Below are 19,846 nucleotides of genomic sequence, written 5' to 3' on the forward strand. Positions count from 1 at the left end.
GCCCTGAACCCCGATGTGTTCCTCACCTGGAAGTCTCTTTGGATGAGAGCGTATCCTCGATGACGGTCATGCAAACATGGAATGAAAGTCGTATCACTAGAGCTAGGGATGGGAATCGAACCCGGTTCTTGTTGAGAACCGGTTCCCAGTGTTTCAATTCCTTGGAATCGTTTGGCGATTTTGCAAACGATTCCCGTATCGATTCCACTGGGCGCGAATGACGTCACCACGCAACGTTGCGTGGTGAGTCCAGCGCAGCCAGCAGCCAACAGTAAACATGGCGCCCAAGCGGTACAAACGCTCGAAAGTTTGGTTACACATCCCTAAAAAAGACGACAACAGGGCAACTTGCAAAGTGAATATTTCACCAAAGGGAGGAAATACTACCAACATGCAATAACTATGAATGAATGTCGCGTTTTCGATCCGCTCCGGACTAACGCTGGTGAATTTTAAATTCATCCTGAGATACAAAGAGATGTCAAACGGAATAATAATGGCCTAAAAAGTTCCACTACATCAGCGTTAGCCCCTTTCACACTGCCGAATAACCCGCGTTTAATCCGCGAATTTAGCGTGTCCGCTGTTGTGTTCACACTGCCGACCCGGGCTGCCGCGTCAACTCGACTCGCCTTTCGACCCGCGTCGGACCCTAGTCTTTTTGCCGAGTCGAGTTTGGTGTGAAAGCAATCGACGCGGGTCGGACGTGGGCGTGGCGTGAGGAGTTTAAAAGACAGAAGGGACAGCTGATTCAGAACATCAGCGACAGGTGAGGACAAGTTTGACTTCAAGTTCTACTCTGCAAGTTGGAGACATTTTTCAAGATGGCCAACTGGGGAGACAAGGAGGTCCGCGAGCTCCTCAGCCCCCGAACAGAGGACGTTATTTACCGCCACATGTTGGGACGGTGAAGGATGGACCTCTGCTGGAAGGGCTGAAGAGAAAGATGGGAGAGCGCGGTGTCCCGCCTACGTCATTGTACACGCCCAGCATTTTATGTGTTTCGTGTGACGCTCTGCCACTAGGCCACGCCCCCTGAACTCGGCTTCAGGCGACACGGGTCACCAACACGCCAAGCGTTCACATTGCTCGACGCGGGATGAAGTGGCAATTTGGACCCGCTAAGGTAGCGGGTCTCAGTGTGAAAACAGCTACTGTTTCACTGACGGAAACAATGGGCTCAATGCCCGTCACACACAGTCGCATTCAGACAGAGCCGTTCTAAGAGCGCTCCTCCTGGAATGCCGTTCTGATAACCGCCCTTCCCCAGCGGAACTGTTTCAGTCTGCATTCCCACATGAGTCGGACCTGATAGGGACTGATGCGGCGCAGCCGTCTGCGACAGCGACGTGTTACTTTAGCGCCACATTCAACAACAAAACGGAACAAAACAAAACCCGGTAAAAGTAAGGAGAGAAGAAGAAAACAGCACCAAGAAGCTAACATGGAGAGCGGGGAGGCCACCGTGTTTATGGTCTGCATGATGGTGATATTAATCATGGACGATCACATCAGGCGTCTAACATGGAGGCTGGAAGAGCTCACAGAGAGAGTCAGGAGACGAAGGATGGAGCGCAGGCTCATTTTAACTTATTAAACACGCCAAGGTTGTGTCCGTGTCGTATGAGGAAACATTTCAGCCTGACAACATGACAAGAGGCGGAGCTACCGACCACCAAGGGGCGGAGCTACCAGCCACCAAGGGGCGGAGCTACCGACCACCAAGGGGCGGAGCTACCAGCCACCAAGGGGCGGAGCTACCGACCACCAAGGGGCGGAGCAACAAACCACCAAGGGGCGGAGCTACCGACCACCAAGCACCTCCGTCAGGTGTGTTCCTATAGAACCCAGAACAGATCCAGCTGAGGAGAAGGAGCTGAAATGGTTCCAGGAACTGAGGGCCCTGGTCCCGAGTTCCCGAGGGCCGTGGTCCCTAGTTCCCGAGGGCCCTAGTTCCCGAGGGCCGTGGTCCCTAGTTCCCGAGGGCCCTGGTCCCTAGTTCCATCCATCCATCCATCCATCCATTATCTATACCGCTGAATCCGTCAGTCGGGTCGCGGGCGGGCTGGAGCCTATCCCAGCAGTCAATGGGCGAGAGGCGGGGTACACCCTGGACAGGCCACCAGTCCATCGCAGGGCCACATAGAGACATACGAGACAAACAACCATGCACGCTCACACTCACTCCTTAGGACAATTTAGAGATGCCAATCAACCTAACATGCATGATTTTTGGACAGTGGGAGGAAGCCGGAGTACCCGGAGAGAACCCACGCATACACGGGGAGAACATGCAAACTCCACACAGAAAGGCCCCAGCTGGGTGTTGAACCTGGAACCTTCTTGCTGTGAGGCGACGGTGCTAACCACCACACCACCGTGCAGCCCCATGTCCCTAGTTCCTGTATGTGCGAATAAGGAAAAAAAAAACTCGTTCCTGTAGTAGTTTTCAATCCCTGAACTTAACTGATGGCATCTTAATGTCTCTTTTGTTTGATTTATGGATAAAATGGACTAAAACCGCTGATCAGGGTAAACTTCTCATTTATTTTACAGTCACACAGTTACAGTTACAGACTTTAATTCAGACCCAGACGTGTGTCCCTGCGGCCTTAGAAGTGTTTGACGGCGTGCGCAGCTTCAATGACGGTGTGGCGTTGGTCGGAGTGGGGGGGAACGGAGGTGGTCGGGGCCCGGGGGGCCCGGGAGGCCGTCAGCGGACTGTGGTATTGGTCCAGGCCGTCGGCGTGCTGACTCAGCAGGAGCTCCAGCTGCTCGTTCTCTCGGCTCAGATCCTCTCGGTGTTTCCTCAGAGCTGCACGGTGCAGCAGAGCGGCGTTCAGGCGCTGCTGCACCTGCTGCACCTGCTGCTGATGCTGCACCTGCTGCTGCACCTGCTGCTGATGCTGCACCTGCTGCTGCTGCTGATGCTGCACCTGCTGCTGATGCTGCACCTGCTGCTGCACCTGCTGCTGCTGCACCTGCTGCTGCACCTGCTGCTGATGCTGCACCTGCTGCTGATGCTGCACCTGCTGCTGCACCTGCTGCACCTGCTGCTGCTGCACCTGCTGCTGCACCTGCTGCTGCACCTGCTGATGCTGCACCTGCTGCTGATGCTGCACCTGCTGCTGCTGCACCTGCTGCTGCTGCACCTGCTGCTGCACCTGCTGATGCTGCACCTGCTGCTGCTGCACCTGCTGCACCTGCTGCTGCACCTGCTGCACCTGCTGCTGATGCTGCACCTGCTGCTGCTGCACCTGCTGCTGCACCTGCTGCACCTGCTGCACCTGCTGCACCTGCTGCAGATCCTCAACCTCACCAACCTGCAGACAGACGCAGAGCTGTTCAACATCGGTTTCAACATTCGGGTCCCCCCACCCAGGAGTCCCCCGGCCCGAGAGTCCCTGACCCCCCTACCTAGAGTCCCCCGACCCCAGAGTCCCCGACCCCCCTACCTAAAGTCCCCTGACCCGAGAGTCCCCCGGACCCCGGCTGACCCCGGCCTACCTGTGCAGGCCTGCTGCTCACCTGTCTGTGCTCCTCTGGTGGGACTGATGATGCTGACAGGACAAGATGTCCTGTTGATGTCCTGCTGATGTTCTCCTCCAGCTTGCGGCACATTTCAGCGACACGTAGAATCTTCTCGCCCTGAAAGACCGAGCAGAAGCTGAAGGGGACCAGGTGTGGACAGGTGTGTGGACAGGCGGGTGGACAGGCGTGTGGACAGATGTGTGGACAGGTGTGTAGACAGGTGTGTGGACAGGTGGGTGGACAGGCGGGTGGACAGGTGTGTGGACAGGTGTGTGGACAGGTGGGTGGACAGGCGGGTGGACAGGTGTGTGGACAGATGTGTGGACAGGTGTGTAGACAGGTGTGTGGACAGGTGGGTGGACAGGCGGGTGGACAGGTGTGTGGACAGGCGGGTGGACAGGTCTGTGGACAGGTGTGTAGACAGGTGTGTGGACAGGTGGGTGGACAGGTGGGTGGACAGGCGGGTGGACAGGTGTGTGGACAGGCGGGTGGACAGGTGTGTGGACAGGTGTGTGGACAGGTGGGTGGACAGGTGGGTGGACAGGCGGGTGGACAGGTGTGTGGACAGGCGGGTGGACAGGTGTGTGGACAGGTGTGTAGACAGGTGTGTGGACAGGTGTGTGGACAGGTGGGTGGACAGGCGGGTGGACAGGCGTGTAGACAGGCGTGTGGACAGGTGTGTGGACAGGTGGGTGGACAGGTGTGTGGACAGGCGAGTGGACAGGCGTGTAGACAGGCGTGTGGACAGGCGGGTGGACAGGTGTGTAGACAGGTGTGTGGACAGGTGTGTGGACAGGTGGGTGGACAGGCGGGTGGACAGGCGTGTAGACAGGTGTGTGGACAGGTGTGTGGACAGGTGGGTGGACAGGCGGGTGGACAGGCGTGTAGACAGGCGTGTGGACAGGTGTGTGGACAGGTGGGTGGACAGGTGTGTGGACAGGCGAGTGGACAGGCGTGTAGACAGGCGTGTGGACAGGCGGGTGGACAGGTGTGTAGACAGGTGTGTGGACAGGTGTGTGGACAGGTGGGTGGACAGGCGGGTGGACAGGCGTGTAGACAGGCGTGTGGACAGGTGGGTGGACAGGTGTGTGGACAGGTGTGTGGACAGGCGTGTGGACAGGCGTGTGGACAGGTGTGTGGACAGGCGTGTGGACAGGTGTGTGGACAGGTGTGTGGACAGGCGGGTGGACAGGCGTGTGGACAGGCGGGTGGACAGGCGTGTGGACAGGCGAGTGGACAGGCGTGTAGACAGGCGTGTGGACAGGCGGGTGGACAGGTGTGTGGACAGGTGTGTGGACAGGTGTGTGGACAGGCGGGTGGACAGGCGTGTGGACAGGCGTGTGGACAGGCGGGTGGACAGGTGTGTGGACAGGTGTGTAGACAGGTGTGTGGACAGGTGTGTAGACAGGCGGGTGGACAGGTGTGTGGACAGGTGTGTGGACAGGTGTGTAGACAGGCGGGTGGACAGGTGTGTAGACAGATGTGTGGACAGGCGTGTGGACAGGTGTGTAGACAGGTGGGTGGACAGGTGTGTGGACAGGTGTGTGGACAGGTGGGTGGACAGGTGGGTGGACAGGTGGGTGGACAGGCGGGTGGACAGGTGTGTGGACAGGCGGGTGGACAGGTGTGTGGACAGGTGTGTAGACAGGTGTGTGGACAGGCGGGTGGACAGGTGTGTGGACAGGTGTGTAGACAGGTGTGTGGACAGGTGTGTGGACAGGTGGGTGGACAGGCGGGTGGACAGGCGTGTAGACAGGCGTGTGGACAGGTGTGTGGACAGGTGGGTGGACAGGTGTGTGGACAGGCGAGTGGACAGGCGTGTAGACAGGCGTGTGGACAGGCGGGTGGACAGGTGTGTAGACAGGTGTGTGGACAGGTGTGTGGACAGGTGGGTGGACAGGCGGGTGGACAGGCGTGTAGACAGGCGTGTGGACAGGTGGGTGGACAGGTGTGTGGACAGGTGTGTGGACAGGCGTGTGGACAGGCGTGTGGACAGGCGTGTGGACAGGTGTGTGGACAGGCGTGTGGACAGGTGTGTGGACAGGTGTGTGGACAGGCGGGTGGACAGGCGTGTGGACAGGCGGGTGGACAGGCGTGTGGACAGGCGAGTGGACAGGCGTGTAGACAGGCGTGTGGACAGGTGTGTGGACAGGTGTGTGGACAGGCGGGTGGACAGGCGTGTGGACAGGCGTGTGGACAGGCGGGTGGACAGGTGTGTGGACAGGTGTGTAGACAGGTGTGTGGACAGGTGTGTAGACAGGCGGGTGGACAGGTGTGTGGACAGGTGTGTAGACAGGCGGGTGGACAGGTGTGTAGACAGATGTGTGGACAGGCGGGTGGACAGGCGGGTGGACAGGCGTGTGGACAGGCGTGTGGACAGGTGTGTGGACAGGTGGGTGGACAGGTGGGTGGACAGGTGTGTGGACAGGTGTGTGGACAGGCGGGTGGACAGGTGGGTGGACAGGTGTATGGACAGGCGTGTGGACAGGTGTGTAGACAGATGTGTGGACAGGCGTGTGGACAGGTGGGTGGACAGGCGTGTGGACAGGCGTGTGGACAGGTGGGTGGACAGGTGTGTGGACAGGCGTGTGGACAGGTGTGTGGACAGGTGTGTGGACAGGTGTGTGGACAGGCGGGTGGACAGGTGTGTGGACAGGTGGGTGGACAGGTGGGTGGACAGGCGTGTGGACAGGTGTGTGGACAGACGGGTGGACAGGTGTGTGGACAGGCGGGTGGACAGGTGTGTGGACAGGTGTGTGGACAGGCGGGTGGACAGGCGTGTGGACAGGCGTGTGGACAGGTGTGTGGACAGGTGGGTGGACAGGTGTGTGGACAGGCGTGTGGACAGGTGTGTGGACAGGCGTGTGGACAGGTGTGTGGACAGGCGTGTGGACAGGCGTGTGGACAGGCGGGTGGACAGGTGGGCGGAGCTTCACCTTGGTGACCACAGCCTGCAGCTTCTTGATGGCGCCCTCGCCCTGGACGGTGAGCTCTGTGAGCTGCTTCCTCGCCGCTCGGCGATCTCGGGCCAGCTGGTCGCGCAGCTTGTGACACTGTTGGTTGACTTGGACTCGGGCGTCCGTCAGGTTCTGCTTCGTCACCTTGTTTTCTACTTCGCTGGACATCATCTGCTCCGTCAGCTGGGTGTTTTTTTCCTGACAGACGGAGGTAAACGGGGTCAGAAACACCGTCACAAAGATGGGGAACGATGTGCCAGATGTCCTGGAAGTCTTCAAAATAATTCCTCACAAACACAGAAACAAAAACAAAAACAAACTTTAATATTCATTACGGATCTGTTGAACAGACGGATAATCAGGAAGGCTGATGCCATTCTTTCCTTTACGTTCCAGTTCCAGTTCCTGCCTCCTGGCCCCGGCTCAGACTTCCTGGGATGAACAGTAACAGGTACCAGCACAGGGTAGGAGGAGCCGCACCTGATTGGTTGATACTGTTTCTGTTTCTTGGGTCCATGGTCCGCACTGTGGGGGCTGATTCTGATGTTTCAGCACACTGTATCATCCCTCCCTCAGACTTTCTATGGTTTGTCTTTGATCTGATGTCTTTTTCACTTTATAAAAAGCTGAATCTGAAAACTCGGCTGTGTGGTGTCACCACAGGGGGCGCTATAGGTTGAACTGTCAGTGGTGGTAATTTAGGAGAAGAAGTAGTTCTAACAGTGAACAAACCTGAAGGAGGAAAAAAACAACAACAGCTGTGGTGGACATCCACAAGATGGAGAGGGCTCTTCTTCAGGAATTACTTTAATCTTTGGGAATATAAAATCTGATCTTCGGGGGTTAGCTGGAGTCTGCCGGGGTCAGGATTTAGTCTCATGAGTGTGGAACACTGACCTGCAGCCTCATCAAGTTCCTCAGGTCTGAGCCGATATCTTGGCAGTCTCTGGAGACCTGCTGGTCCAGCCTCTTCAGCTTGGTGCCGCTGAGCTGCAGAGCCTCCAGGTTCTCCGCGGTGCCGTCCTGCAGGTCCTTCCTGGTGACCCTGTACACCTGTCCAAGGGAGACGCAGACATGCATCACACAGCTGAGGGAAGGCTGGAACCACCACAGATAGGTGTGAGCTGCCCCCCTCAGATACCTGGTGCATCCTCAGCGTCTTCTCGTACAGCTCCTGGGCCTCCTCCATCTCGTCTTTGTTGTGCTGCTCCGCAGACAGGACATAGTCCTGCATCTGGACCTGCTGCTGCTGGGACTGGGCCAGCATCTGCTTCCTGTAAACACCACACGGCTTTATGGGAGAGGACACGAAAGCAGGTCCACCAGGGACCACCAAGTACAGCTCCTCACCCCTCAACATCAAACCTTCACAACAGAGAAAGAACTGAGACCAGTGGACTGGTTTCATGAACACATTCCCCCGATGCTGAGCAGAGATCAGCTGAAAACCGCCTGCTGGACCCGGAGAAAAGAAACGACACCAGAGGTGGCCTCCTCGCATGGCTGAGACGACCAAAGAGCCCCAAGGAGGACCAAAGAGGACCAAAGAGCCCCAAAGAGGACCAAAGAGCCCCAAAGAGGACCAAAGAGCACCAAAGAGGAGGACCAAAGAGCACCAAAGAGGAGGACCAAAGAGCACCAAAGAGGAGGACCAAAGAGCCCCAAATAGGACCAAAGAGCACCAAAGAGGAGGACCAAAGAGCCGCAAAGAAGACCTAAGAGCACCAAAGAGGACCAAAGAGGACCAAAGAGCCCCAAATAGGACCAAAGAGCCGCAAAGAAGACCTAAGAGCACCAAAGAGGACCAAAGAAGACCAAAGAGCCCCAAAGAGGACCAAAGAAGACCTAAGAGCACCAAAGAGGACCAAAGAAGACCAAAGAGCCCCAAAGAGGACCAAAGAGCCCCAAAGAAGACCTAAGAGCACCAAAGAGGACCAAAGAGGACCAAAGAGGAGGACCAAAGAGCCCCAAAGAGGACCAAAGAGGACCAAAGAGGAGGACCAAAGAGGAGGACCAAAGAGGACCAAAGAGCACCAAAGAGGAGGATCAAAGAGCCCCAAAGAGCCCCAAAGAGGAAGAAAGAGGAGGACCAAAGAGGACCAAAGAGGACCAAAGAGCACCAAAGAGGATCAAAGAGCCCCAAAGAGGACGAAAGAGGAGGACCAAAGAGGACCAAAGAGCCCCAAAGAGGACGAAAGAGGAGGACCAAAGAGGACCAAGGAGGACCAAAGAGCACCAAAGATGACCATAGAGCCCCAAAGAGGACCAAAGACCACCAAAGAGGACCAAAGAGGAGGACCAAAGAGGACCAAGGAGGACCAAAGAGGACCAAAGTGCACCAAAGAGGACCAAAGAGCCCCAAAGAGGACCAAAGAGGACCAAGGAGGACCAAAGAGCCCCAAAGAGGACGAAAGAGGAGGACCAAAGAGGACCAAGGAGGACCAAAGAGCACCAAAGATGACCATAGAGCCCCAAAGAGGACCAAAGACCACCAAAGACCACCAAAGAGGACCAAAGAGGAGGACCAAAGAGGACCAAGGAGGACCAAAGAGGACCAAAGTGCACCAAAGAGGACCAAAGAGCCCCAAAGAGGACCAAAGAGGACCAAAGAGCACCAAAGAGCCCCAAAGAGCCCCAAAGAGCACCAAAGAGGACCAAAGAGGACCAAAGAGGACCAAAGAGGACCAAAGAGCACCAAAGAGGACCAAAGAGCCCCAAAGAGGACCAAAGAGCACCAAAGAGGACCAAAGAGGACCAAAGAGGACCAAAGAGGACCAAAGAGCACCAAAGAGCCCCAAAGAGGACCAAAGAGGACCAAAGAGCCCCAAAGAGGACCAAAGAGGACCAAAGAGCCCCAAAGAGGACCAAAGAGCACCAAAGAGCACCAAAGAGCCCCAAAGAGCACCAAAGAGCACCAAAGAGGACCAAAGAGGACCAAAGAGCCCCAAAGAGCCCCAAAGAGGACCAAAGAGCCCCAAAGAGGACCAAAGAGGACCAAAGAGGACCAAAGAGCACCAAAGAGGACCAAAGAGCCCCAAAGAGGACCAAAGAGCACCAAAGAGGACCAAAGAGGACCAAAGAGGACCAAAGAGGACCAAAGAGCACCAAAGAGCCCCAAAGAGCCCCAAAGAGGACCAAAGAGCCCCAAAGAGGACCAAAGAGCACCAAAGAGGACCAAAGAGGACCAAAGAGGACCAAAGAGCACCAAAGAGGACCAAAGAGGACCCGGGACTTATCTGAACCGGTGGGAAAAGCTCGTGGAAGGGTTCAGGTATAATGTGGAACCGCAGCGCCATCTAATGAGGAACTGTGGTCAAACACGTGGTCACGGAGTTATTAAACCGAGCTGTTTCTAGTTATCTGTATTTATTGATTTAATTATGTATTTACGTCCCATCTAAAGCACGTTCAACAGAGGCGGGTCGTATCTGTAAGGCAGCAGTTCAAACATGTAAAACACTGATCTGTGGAGCTGAGCTTTTATGTGTAAATACGGTGACGCCTCAACTCTGGAACTTTATCAGGTTCATCAGCCATGTACATGTGACATCACTCAGTGGGGTCACATGACTGAAAGGATCAGATTATTGGCTAAATTACAATCAGACTGAGCTGAGCAAGGGTAATTAACCTTGGATATATGGCGGTGAATGAATGGGATCAGAGGAAGCCGTTAGCTCATGCAGCTAACAGGAAGTGTTTGGCCGTTAGCTCATGCAGCTAACAGGAAGTGTTTGGCCGTCAGCTCATGCAGCTAACAGGGAGTGTTTGGCCATTAGCTCATGCAGCTAACAGGAAGTGTTTGGCCGTCAGCTCATGCGGCTAACAGGAAGTGTTTGGCCATTAGCTCATGCAGCTAACAGGAAGTGTTTGGCTGTCAGCTCATGCGGCTAACAGGAAGTGTTTGGCCGTTAGCTCATGCAGCTAACAGGAAGTGTTTGGCCGTTAGCTCATGCAGCTAACAGGAAGTGTTTGGCTGTTAGCTCATGCGACTAACAGGAAACGTTTGGCCGTTAGCTCATGCAGCTAACAGGAAGTGTTTGGCCGTTAGCTCATGCAGCTAACAGGAAGTGTTTGGCCGTTAGCTCATGCAGCTAACAGGAAGTTTTTGGCCGTTGGTTCATGCAGCTAACAGGAAGTGTTTGTATGCTGACCTCACTAAAAAGTCGGGGTTGAGCTGTTTCAGTCAGGTTCAGAGAACCCACAGGTGTTTCAAGCATCTCAATAAGAGCTCAGAAATACGCCACCTTTTATGCAGTTCACTGCCAGAGGGAAAGGAGAGCGATGGATCGGAGATGGCTCCGCCCCCGCAGAGGTGAGGGAGGCATGCGGTGGGTGGACTAAATAACAGAAAAAGATCAGAAGTGTGTTCATGTACTCTTAAAAAAATAAAATCGTGTGGAAATGTGTTCAGAATCCAGTGGTCACTACAGTGATGTCATCAGTGATGTCACCACATGTAAATTAGGGGATTAAATGACCTTCATATCTGAGCAGCTTTAATCTGCAGCCTGTTTAAAATCTGTCAGAATGAAGTTTTCTGTTAAAACTCGGAGCTGAAAGGGTTGAGGTTGGCTCTGGCGACCCGTGCACTCACTTCTCAGAGCTGCAGGTGGCGCTCAGGCCCCGCAGGCCGCCCTCCCACTGCTGCTGCAGCGCCGCCAGCCGCCCGTCCTGCTGCGCCCACAGACGCTCCACGTGCTGCAGGTGGCTGCGCTGCACCTGGGCCGCCTGGCACGCCGACTCCTGCAGGTCCCGCACCAGCCTCTGCAGAGACAGCACCGAGTCAGCACCGAGTCAGCAGGTCAGCACCGAGTCAGCAGGTCAGCACCGAGTCAGCACCGAGTCAGCAGGTCAGCGAGTCAGCAGGTCAACGGGTCAGCAGGTCAACGAGTCAGCAGGTCAACGGGTCAGCAGGTCAACGGGTCAGCAGGTCAACGAGTCAGCAGGTCAGCGAGTCAGCACAGAGTCAGCAGGTCAACGAGTCAGCAGGTCAGTGAGTCAGCACAGAGTCAGCAGGTCAACGAGTAAGCACAGAGTCAGCACAGAGTCAGCACAGAGTCAGCAGAGAGTCAGCACAGAGTCAGCAGAGAGTCAGCACAGAGTCAGCACAGAGTTAGCACAGAGTCAGCACAGAGTCAGCACAGAGTTAGCACAGAGTCAGCACAGAGTCAGCACAGAGTTAGCACAGAGTCAGCACAGAGTCAGCACAGAGTCAGCACAGAGTCAGCACAGAGTCAGCACAGAGTTAGCACAGAGTCAGCACAGAGTTAGCACAGAGTCAGCACAGAGTTAGCACAGAGTCAGCACAGAGTCAGCACAGAGTTAGCACAGAGTTAGCAGGTCAACGAGTCAGCACAGAGTTAGCACAGAGTCAGCACAGAGTCAGCACAGAGTTAGCACAGAGTTAGCAGGTCAACGAGTCAGCACAGAGTTAGCACAGAGTCAGCACAGAGTCAGCACAGAGTCAGCACAGAGTCAGCACAGAGTCAGCACAGAGTCAGCAGGTCAACGAGTCAGCACAGAGTCAGCACAGAGTTAGCACAGAGTCAGCACAGAGTTAGCACAGAGTCAGCACAGAGTTAGCACAGAGTTACCAAAGAGTCAGCACAGAGTCAGCACAGAGTTAGCACAGAGTCAGCACAGAGTCAGCACAGAGTTAGCACAGAGTCAGCACAGAGTCAGCACAGAGTCAGCACAGAGTTAGCACAGAGTTAGCACAGAGTCAGCACAGAGTCAGCACAGAGTTACCACAGAGTCAGCACAGAGTTAGCACAGAGTCAGCACAGAGTTAGCACAGAGTTAGCACAGAGTCAGCACAGAGTCAGCACAGAGTTAGCACAGAGTCAGCACAGAGTTAGCACAGAGTCAGCACAGAGTTACCACAGAGTTAGCACAGAGTCAGCACAGAGTTAGCACAGAGTCAGCAGAGAGTCAGCACAGAGTCAGCAGAGAGTCAGCACAGAGTTAGCACAGAGTTAGCACGTCAACGAGTCAGCACAGAGTTAGCACAGAGTCAGCACAGAGTTAGCACAGAGTTAGCACAGAGTCAGCACAGAGTCAGCACAGAGTTAGCACAGAGTCAGCACAGAGTTACCACAGAGTTAGCACAGAGTTACCAAAGAGTCAGCACAGAGTCAGCACAGAGTTAGCACAGAGTCAGCAGAGAGTCAGCACAGAGTTAGCACAGAGTTAGCACGTCAACGAGTCAGCACAGAGTCAGCACAGAGTCAGCACAGAGTCAGCACAGAGTCAGCAGGTCAACGAGTCAGCACAGAGTCAGCACAGAGTCAGCAGGTCAACGAGTCAGCAGGTCAGCGAGTCAGCACAGAGTCAGCAGGTCAACGAGTAAGCACAGAGTTAGCACAGAGTCAGCACAGAGTTAGCACAGAGTCAGCACAGAGTCAGCACAGAGTTAGCACAGAGTCAGCACAGAGTCAGCACAGAGTTAGCACAGAGTCAGCACAGAGTTAGCACAGAGTTAGCACAGAGTCAGCACAGAGTCAGCACAGAGTCACCAAAGAGTTACCACAGAGTCAGCACAGAGTTAGCACAGAGTTACCACAGAGTCAGCACAGAGTCAGCACAGAGTCAGCACAGAGTTAGCACAGAGTGAGCACAGAGTCAGCACAGAGTCAGCACAGAGTTAGCACAGAGTCAGCACAGAGTTACCACAGAGTCAGCACAGAGTCAGCACAGAGTTAGCACAGAGTCAGCACAGAGTCAGCACAGAGTCAGCAGGTCAACGAGTCAGCACAGAGTCAGCACAGAGTCAGCACAGAGTCAGCACAGAGTCAGCACAGAGTTACCACAGAGTCAGCACAGAGTCAGCACAGAGTCAGCACAGAGTTACCACAGAGTCAGCACAGAGTCAGCACAGAGTTAGCACAGAGTCAGCACAGAGTCAGCACAGAGTCAGCACAGAGTTAGCACAGAGTCAGCACAGAGTCAGCACAGAGTCAGCACAGAGTTAGCAGGTCAACGAGTCAGCACAGAGTCAGCACAGAGTCAGCACAGAGTTAGCACAGAGTCAGCACAGAGTCAGCACAGAGTTAGCACAGAGTTACCACAGAGTCAGCACAGAGTTACCATAGAGTCAGCACAGAGTCAGCACAGAGTTACCACAGAGTCAGCACAGAGTCAGCACAGAGTCAGCACAGAGTCAGCACAGAGTTAGCACAGAGTCAGCACAGAGTTAGCACAGAGTTACCACAGAGTCAGCACAGAGTTAGCACAGAGTTACCACAGAGTTACCACAGAGTCAGCACAGAGTTAGCACAGAGTCAGCACAGAGTTACCACAGAGTTAGCACAGAGTTACCACAGAGTCAGCACAGAGTCAGCACAGAGTTAGCACAGAGTCAGCACAGAGTCAGCACAGAGTCAGCACAGAGTCAGCACAGAGTTAGCACAGAGTCAGCAGAGAGTCAGCACAGAGTTAGCACAGAGTCAGCACAGAGTTACCACAGAGTCAGCACAGAGTCAGCACAGAGTCAGCACAGAGTCAGCACAGAGTTAGCACAGAGTCAGCACAGAGTTAGCACAGAGTCAGCACAGAGTTAGCACAGAGTCAGCACAGAGTCAGCACAGAGTTAGCACAGAGTTAGCAGGTCAACGAGTCAGCACAGAGTTAGCACAGAGTCAGCACAGAGTCAGCACAGAGTCAGCACAGAGTTAGCACAGAGTTAGCAGGTCAACGAGTCAGCACAGAGTTAGCACAGAGTCAGCACAGAGTCAGCACAGAGTCAGCACAGAGTCAGCACAGAGTCAGCACAGAGTCAGCAGGTCAACGAGTCAGCACAGAGTCAGCACAGAGTTAGCACAGAGTCAGCACAGAGTTAGCACAGAGTCAGCACAGAGTTAGCACAGAGTTACCAAAGAGTCAGCACAGAGTCAGCACAGAGTTAGCACAGAGTCAGCACAGAGTCAGCACAGAGTTAGCACAGAGTCAGCACAGAGTCAGCACAGAGTTAGCACAGAGTTAGCACAGAGTCAGCACAGAGTCAGCACAGAGTTACCACAGAGTCAGCACAGAGTTAGCACAGAGTCAGCACAGAGTTAGCACAGAGTCAGCACAGAGTCAGCACAGAGTTAGCACAGAGTCAGCAGGTCAACGAGTCAGCACAGAGTTAGCACAGAGTCAGCACAGAGTTACCACAGAGTTAGCACAGAGTTACCAAAGAGTCAGCACAGAGTTAGCACAGAGTCAGCAGAGAGTCAGCACAGAGTTAGCACAGAGTTAGCACGTCAACGAGTCAGCACAGAGTCAGCACAGAGTCAGCACAGAGTCAGCACAGAGTCAGCAGGTCAACGAGTCAGCACAGAGTCAGCACAGAGTCAGCAGGTCAACGAGTCAGCAGGTCAGCGAGTCAGCACAGAGTCAGCAGGTCAACGAGTAAGCACAGAGTTAGCACAGAGTCAGCACAGAGTTAGCACAGAGTCAGCACAGAGTCAGCACAGAGTTAGCACAGAGTTAGCACAGAGTCAGCACAGAGTTAGCACAGAGTCAGCACAGAGTTAGCACAGAGTTAGCACAGAGTCAGCACAGAGTTAGCACAGAGTCAGCACAGAGTTACCACAGAGTCAGCACAGAGTCAGCACAGAGTCAGCACAGAGTTAGCACAGAGTCAGCACAGAGTCAGCACAGAGTCACCAAAGAGTTACCACAGAGTCAGCACAGAGTTAGCACAGAGTTACCACAGAGTCAGCACAGAGTCAGCACAGAGTCAGCACAGAGTCACCACAGAGTCAGCACAGAGTCAGCACAGAGTCAGCACAGAGTCAGCACAGAGTTACCACAGAGTCAGCACAGAGTCAGCACAGAGTCAGCACAGAGTCAGCACAGAGTTACCACAGAGTCAGCACAGAGTCAGCACAGAGTCAGCACAGAGTTAGCACAGAGTTAGCACAGAGTCAGCACAGAGTTAGCACAGAGTCAGCACAGAGTTAGCACAGAGTCAGCACAGAGTCAGCACAGAGTTAGCACAGAGTTACCACAGAGTCAGCACAGAGTCAGCACAGAGTCAGCACAGAGTCACCACAGAGTCAGCACAGAGTCAGCACAGAGTCAGCACAGAGTTACCACAGAGTCAGCACAGAGTTAGCACAGAGTCAGCACAGAGTCAGCACAGAGTCAGCACAGAGTTAGCACAGAGTCAGCACAGAGTCAGCACAGAGTCAGCACAGAGTCAGCACAGAGTCAGCACAGAGTCAGCACAGAGTTACCACAGAGTCAGCACAGAGTTAGCACAGAGTCAGCACAGAGTCAGCACAGAGTCAGCACAGAGTTACCACAGAGTCAGCACAGAGTTACCACAGAGTCAGCACAGAGTCAGCACAGAGTCAGCACAGAGTTAGCACAGAGTCAGCACAGAGTTAGCACAGAGTCAGCACAGAGTTAGCACAGTCAGCACAGAGTCAGCACAGAGTTACCACAGAGTTAGCACAGAGTCAGCACAGAGTCAGCACAGAGTTAGCACAGAGTTAGCACAGAGTCAGCACAGAGTCAGCACAGAGTTAGCACAGAGTCAGCACAGAGTTACCACAGAGTTAGCACAGAGTCAGCACAGAGTCAGCACAGAGTCAGCACAGAGTTAGCACAGAGTCAGCACAGAGTTAGCACAGAGTCAGCACAGAGTCAGCACAGAGTTACCAAAGAGTTAGCACAGAGTCAGCACAGAGTCAGCACAGAGTCAGCACAGAGTTACCACAGAGTTACCACAGAGTCAGCACAGAGTTAGCACAGAGTCAGCACAGAGTCAGCACAGAGTCAGCACAGAGTCAGCACAGAGTTAGCACAGAGTCAGCACAGAGTTAGCACAGTCAGCACAGAGTCAGCACAGAGTTACCACAGAGTTAGCACAGAGTTAGCACAGAGTCAGCACAGAGTTAGCACAGAGTCAGCACAGAGTCAGCACAGAGTTAGCACAGAGTCAGCACAGAGTTAGCACAGAGTCAGCACAGAGTCAGCACAGAGTTAGCACAGAGTCAGCAGAGAGTCAGCACAGAGTTAGCACAGAGTCAGCACAGAGTTAGCACAGAGTCAGCACAGAGTTAGCACAGAGTCAGCACAGAGTTACCACAGAGTCAGCACAGAGTCAGCACAGAGTCAGCACAGAGTCAGCACAGAGTTACCACAGAGTCAGCACAGAGTCAGCACAGAGTCAGCACAGAGTTACCACAGAGTCAGCACAGAGTTACCACAGAGTCAGCACAGAGTCAGCACAGAGTCAGCACAGAGTCAGCACAGAGTCAGCACAGAGTTAGCACAGAGTCAGCAGGTCAACGAGTCAGCAGGTCAACGAGTCAGCACAGAGTCAGCAGGTCAACGAGTCAGCAGGTCAACGGGTCAGCAGGTCAGCAGGTCAACGAGTCAGCAGGTCAGCAGGTCAACGAGTCAGCAGGTCACTGAGTTAGCAGGTCAGCAGGTCACCGAGTCACCGAGTCAGCAGGTCAGCGCACGGCGGGGGGCCGGCCGGAGACCGTCTCACCTGGATGATGGAGTTCAGCTGGTCCAGCTGCCTCTCGAACGTCTGCCGCAGCACGGCGACGTCCTGGCGCAGCTCGGCGTCTCGAGCCTGGCGCAGGACGAACCTCCAGCCCTCGTTGAGCTTCAGCAGGTTCAGCGCCATGTTCCTGTGCTCCTTCTGCAGCTTGTCCTGCTCCACAGAGTTCAGAGGTCAGAGGTCAGAGGAACGCGCTGGGAATGATGTTCGACCACACGTTACCTTCAGGTACAGCGTGAGCGTCTCCTCCTTCTTCCTCGCCATCTCCTCCTCAGCCTGAGCTCGCTGCTGCCGCTGCAGGAGGCGCTCCTCCTCCGTCTTCTCAACACCTTTCTTGGCTTTCTTCGACATCCCTCCTTCCTGCTGTAGTGCTGCAGCTTCAGCGGCAGCAGGCAGTGATACGAGGGGAGAGAAAATAGGGCCAAGAGATTGTGAGGTCGGACTTTTTCCTGGAGAACCATTTTGTGATGCAAATGTATTACTCTGTTGAACGCATATTGTTTTGTTTGTTTGTTTGTTTTTATTCAGTCACAATAAACATCAAATGTGTTCAGTACAATCATAACATTTAAGTGACTGAAAAGGCTGAAGCGTAATGCTGTTGAACAAAATGAAGCTACCCATCAACCTATATTTTTACAAATACTAAAGTAAGAAGAAAAATAATAGATAGTAAGTACTTTATTCATCCCAATTTGGGAAATTGTGTTGCAGCAGCATACAGTATAAAGATATGTAAACAATTAAAGGAAAAACAAGCAAATAAAATAGAATAAAATAAAAATGGTGAACAAACATTAGCTATTTATAGTAAAAAGAGAAGAGAAAAAAAACAGAATTGCATCCAATAAAGTAAAAAAAATAGAAGAATAATGAAGCAAAATCATAAAAAAATAAAATAAAATAAAAATCCTTCACAATTTATAAATACTTGTAGCCCTCAAAAATTGTTTTGAGAAGCAAAACGCTTTATTTTTTAAACCCCAGCCAACTAGCCGGACTACCTTCATCAGCACCAAAACGAGGCTGGAACTCTGCTCACAGGACGCAGCAGGGGGTAAGAAGATGTTCAGAAATGATGTTGCTGATATGGGATGTTACACAGCTTCATGTCAAAAGAGGCGAACTGTCCCTTTAAGCTGCTCAGAACTGAACTAACTCTGGTTCTGCCTCAGATTCTGGGTTTATGTTCATGTTGGAACATGTTTCAGTGAATCTCTGCAGCTGTTACCATGGAAACATCTGCAGATATTCACTTTAAAGCTGCTCAGAACTGAACTAACTCTGGTTCTGCCTCAGATTCTGGGTTTATGTTCATGTTGGAACATGTTTCAGTGAATCAGCTGCACCTGTTACCATGGAAACATCTGCAGATATTCACTTTAAAGCTGCTCAGAACTGAACTAACTCTGGTTCTGCCTCAGATTCTGGGTTTATGTTCATGTTGGAACATGTTTCAGTGAATCTCTGCAGCTGTTACCATGGAAACATCTGCAGATATTCACTTTAAAGCTGCTCAGAACTGAACTAACTCTGGTTCTGCCTCAGATTCTGGGTTTATGTTCATGTTGGAACATGTTTCAGTGGATCAGCTGCTTCCTGTTTCCATGGAGATGATTAAAGATCAGGGCCGAGAATCTGATCAGCAACTTAGAAGCTTCAAACATGTCAGAGTGAAAGTTTATCAGTGATATTAAGGATCTCCTCAGCATCAGGCTCCATAAATCCTGCAGATGCATCAGCTTTAAAACCTTTAAATGAACCTCTTCCAACAGGAAGCAGGTTTCCTTCAGACTGATTATTATCAATAAAGACTTCATTTGAACACATCCAACCCGGTTATTTATCCACTTAAACTCTCCCTTTCTTCACTTGTTAGTAGCAGACATGTTTCTGTATCACATTAAATCACTTAAACTCTGCTTTTCTTCACCTGTCAGCGGACATTAGCTCACCTGTGCCGCGGCTCTCCAGGTGTGTTTAACGGACAAAAAGCGTCACTTTGCCTCTTTTTAACGGCTGCAGTTTCCACCCGTAGCTGTCACGTGATTAAACGCGTCCCGGTGACCGTTTTCTACCGTTAACCGTTGAGCAAACCCGCCAAGTTGTCGCTCAGTCCGAGACGGTCGCTGCTGTGTGTTTGCGGTCCGTCTCCATAGCAACCGCTTCGAGAGCAAACGTCGCGTCGGGTGACCAAAGGGCCACGTGACAGCCTGTTTGTTTTTGTTTGAAGAACTAAACGGTTTAAACTGCTTTTTATGAAATATAAAAATACTTTATTCATCCCCCAATGGGGGAAATTCAAATTAGTCAAGTAGCTCAACATTTTTTTTAAATATTTACAATGTTAACAACAACAATAATGATACCAATTCTAGTAAAAAATACTACTACTAACTAATAATAGTAATACTAAATAAACAAATAATTATTATTTTTTTTAAAATCAATCAATCAATTTGAGAAGAACTCAGCATTTTATGAAATAAAAGCAGAACAACGAGGGAAAAGGTTCTGTTGGACCCGCTGCTCCGGACCACCTTTTACCAGAGATGGGACCTGTGTTCGAAACCGCCTACTACATACTACATACTACATACTACATGCTACATACTGCATCCTCATCGATCAGACAGTATGCAGAGCGTTTACCCACAATGCTTTTCAGCCGGCCTGAAGCTGATTTCCCTTAAGCTCTAAACTCTGTAAACTTTAGCAACATTTGAAACATTTTCAGGTGAGAAAGTAGTCGTTTAGATCCCCAACGTGTTGAAAACCTGAAAAAATACCGGCTGTTTACCATTTTGTTCCCACGAATTTGGCGCTACTAAAGCTAGCCGCAGTGAGCTAACGC

The 19,846-nt window shown here is 52.7% G+C and overlaps 1 protein-coding gene across 1 annotated transcript; it reads right to left on the reverse strand.

The window, feature by feature from the left end:
* Positions 1 to 2,583: 2,583 nt before the first annotated feature.
* Positions 2,584 to 19,115, reverse strand: drc2 (dynein regulatory complex subunit 2). Its single transcript, XM_075487330.1, has 10 exons — positions 18,948 to 19,115; positions 17,215 to 17,369; positions 16,978 to 17,145; positions 11,086 to 11,255; positions 7,630 to 7,762; positions 7,386 to 7,541; positions 6,468 to 6,686; positions 3,529 to 3,648; positions 3,264 to 3,323; positions 2,584 to 2,864 (listed from the first exon to the last, which is right to left on the reverse strand). The coding sequence occupies exons 2-10, from the start codon at positions 17,341 to 17,343 to the stop codon at positions 2,613 to 2,615; spliced, it is 1,407 nt and encodes a 468-aa protein (XP_075343445.1). The 5' UTR covers positions 17,344 to 17,369; positions 18,948 to 19,115; the 3' UTR covers positions 2,584 to 2,612.
* Positions 19,116 to 19,846: the final 731 nt, after the last annotated feature.

Source organism: Odontesthes bonariensis, chromosome 16, assembly GCF_027942865.1.
Source record: "Odontesthes bonariensis isolate fOdoBon6 chromosome 16, fOdoBon6.hap1, whole genome shotgun sequence".
NCBI classification, from domain to species: domain Eukaryota; kingdom Metazoa; phylum Chordata; class Actinopteri; order Atheriniformes; family Atherinopsidae; genus Odontesthes; species Odontesthes bonariensis.

Coding starts and splice junctions, on each gene's coding strand:
- drc2 (XM_075487330.1), bottom strand. CDS start 17,343: ATGTCGAAGAAAGCCAAGAAAGGTGTTGAGAAGACGGAGGAGGAGCGC. Junction 3,649..6,467: donor TGCAGGCTGTGGTCACCAAG/GTGAAGCTCCGC, acceptor TCGGTCTTTCAG/GGCGAGAAGATTCTACGTGT. Junction 2,865..3,263: donor AGCAGGTGCAGCAGGTGCAG/CAGCAGGTGCAG, acceptor CATCAGCAGCAG/GTGCAGCAGGTGCAGCAGCG.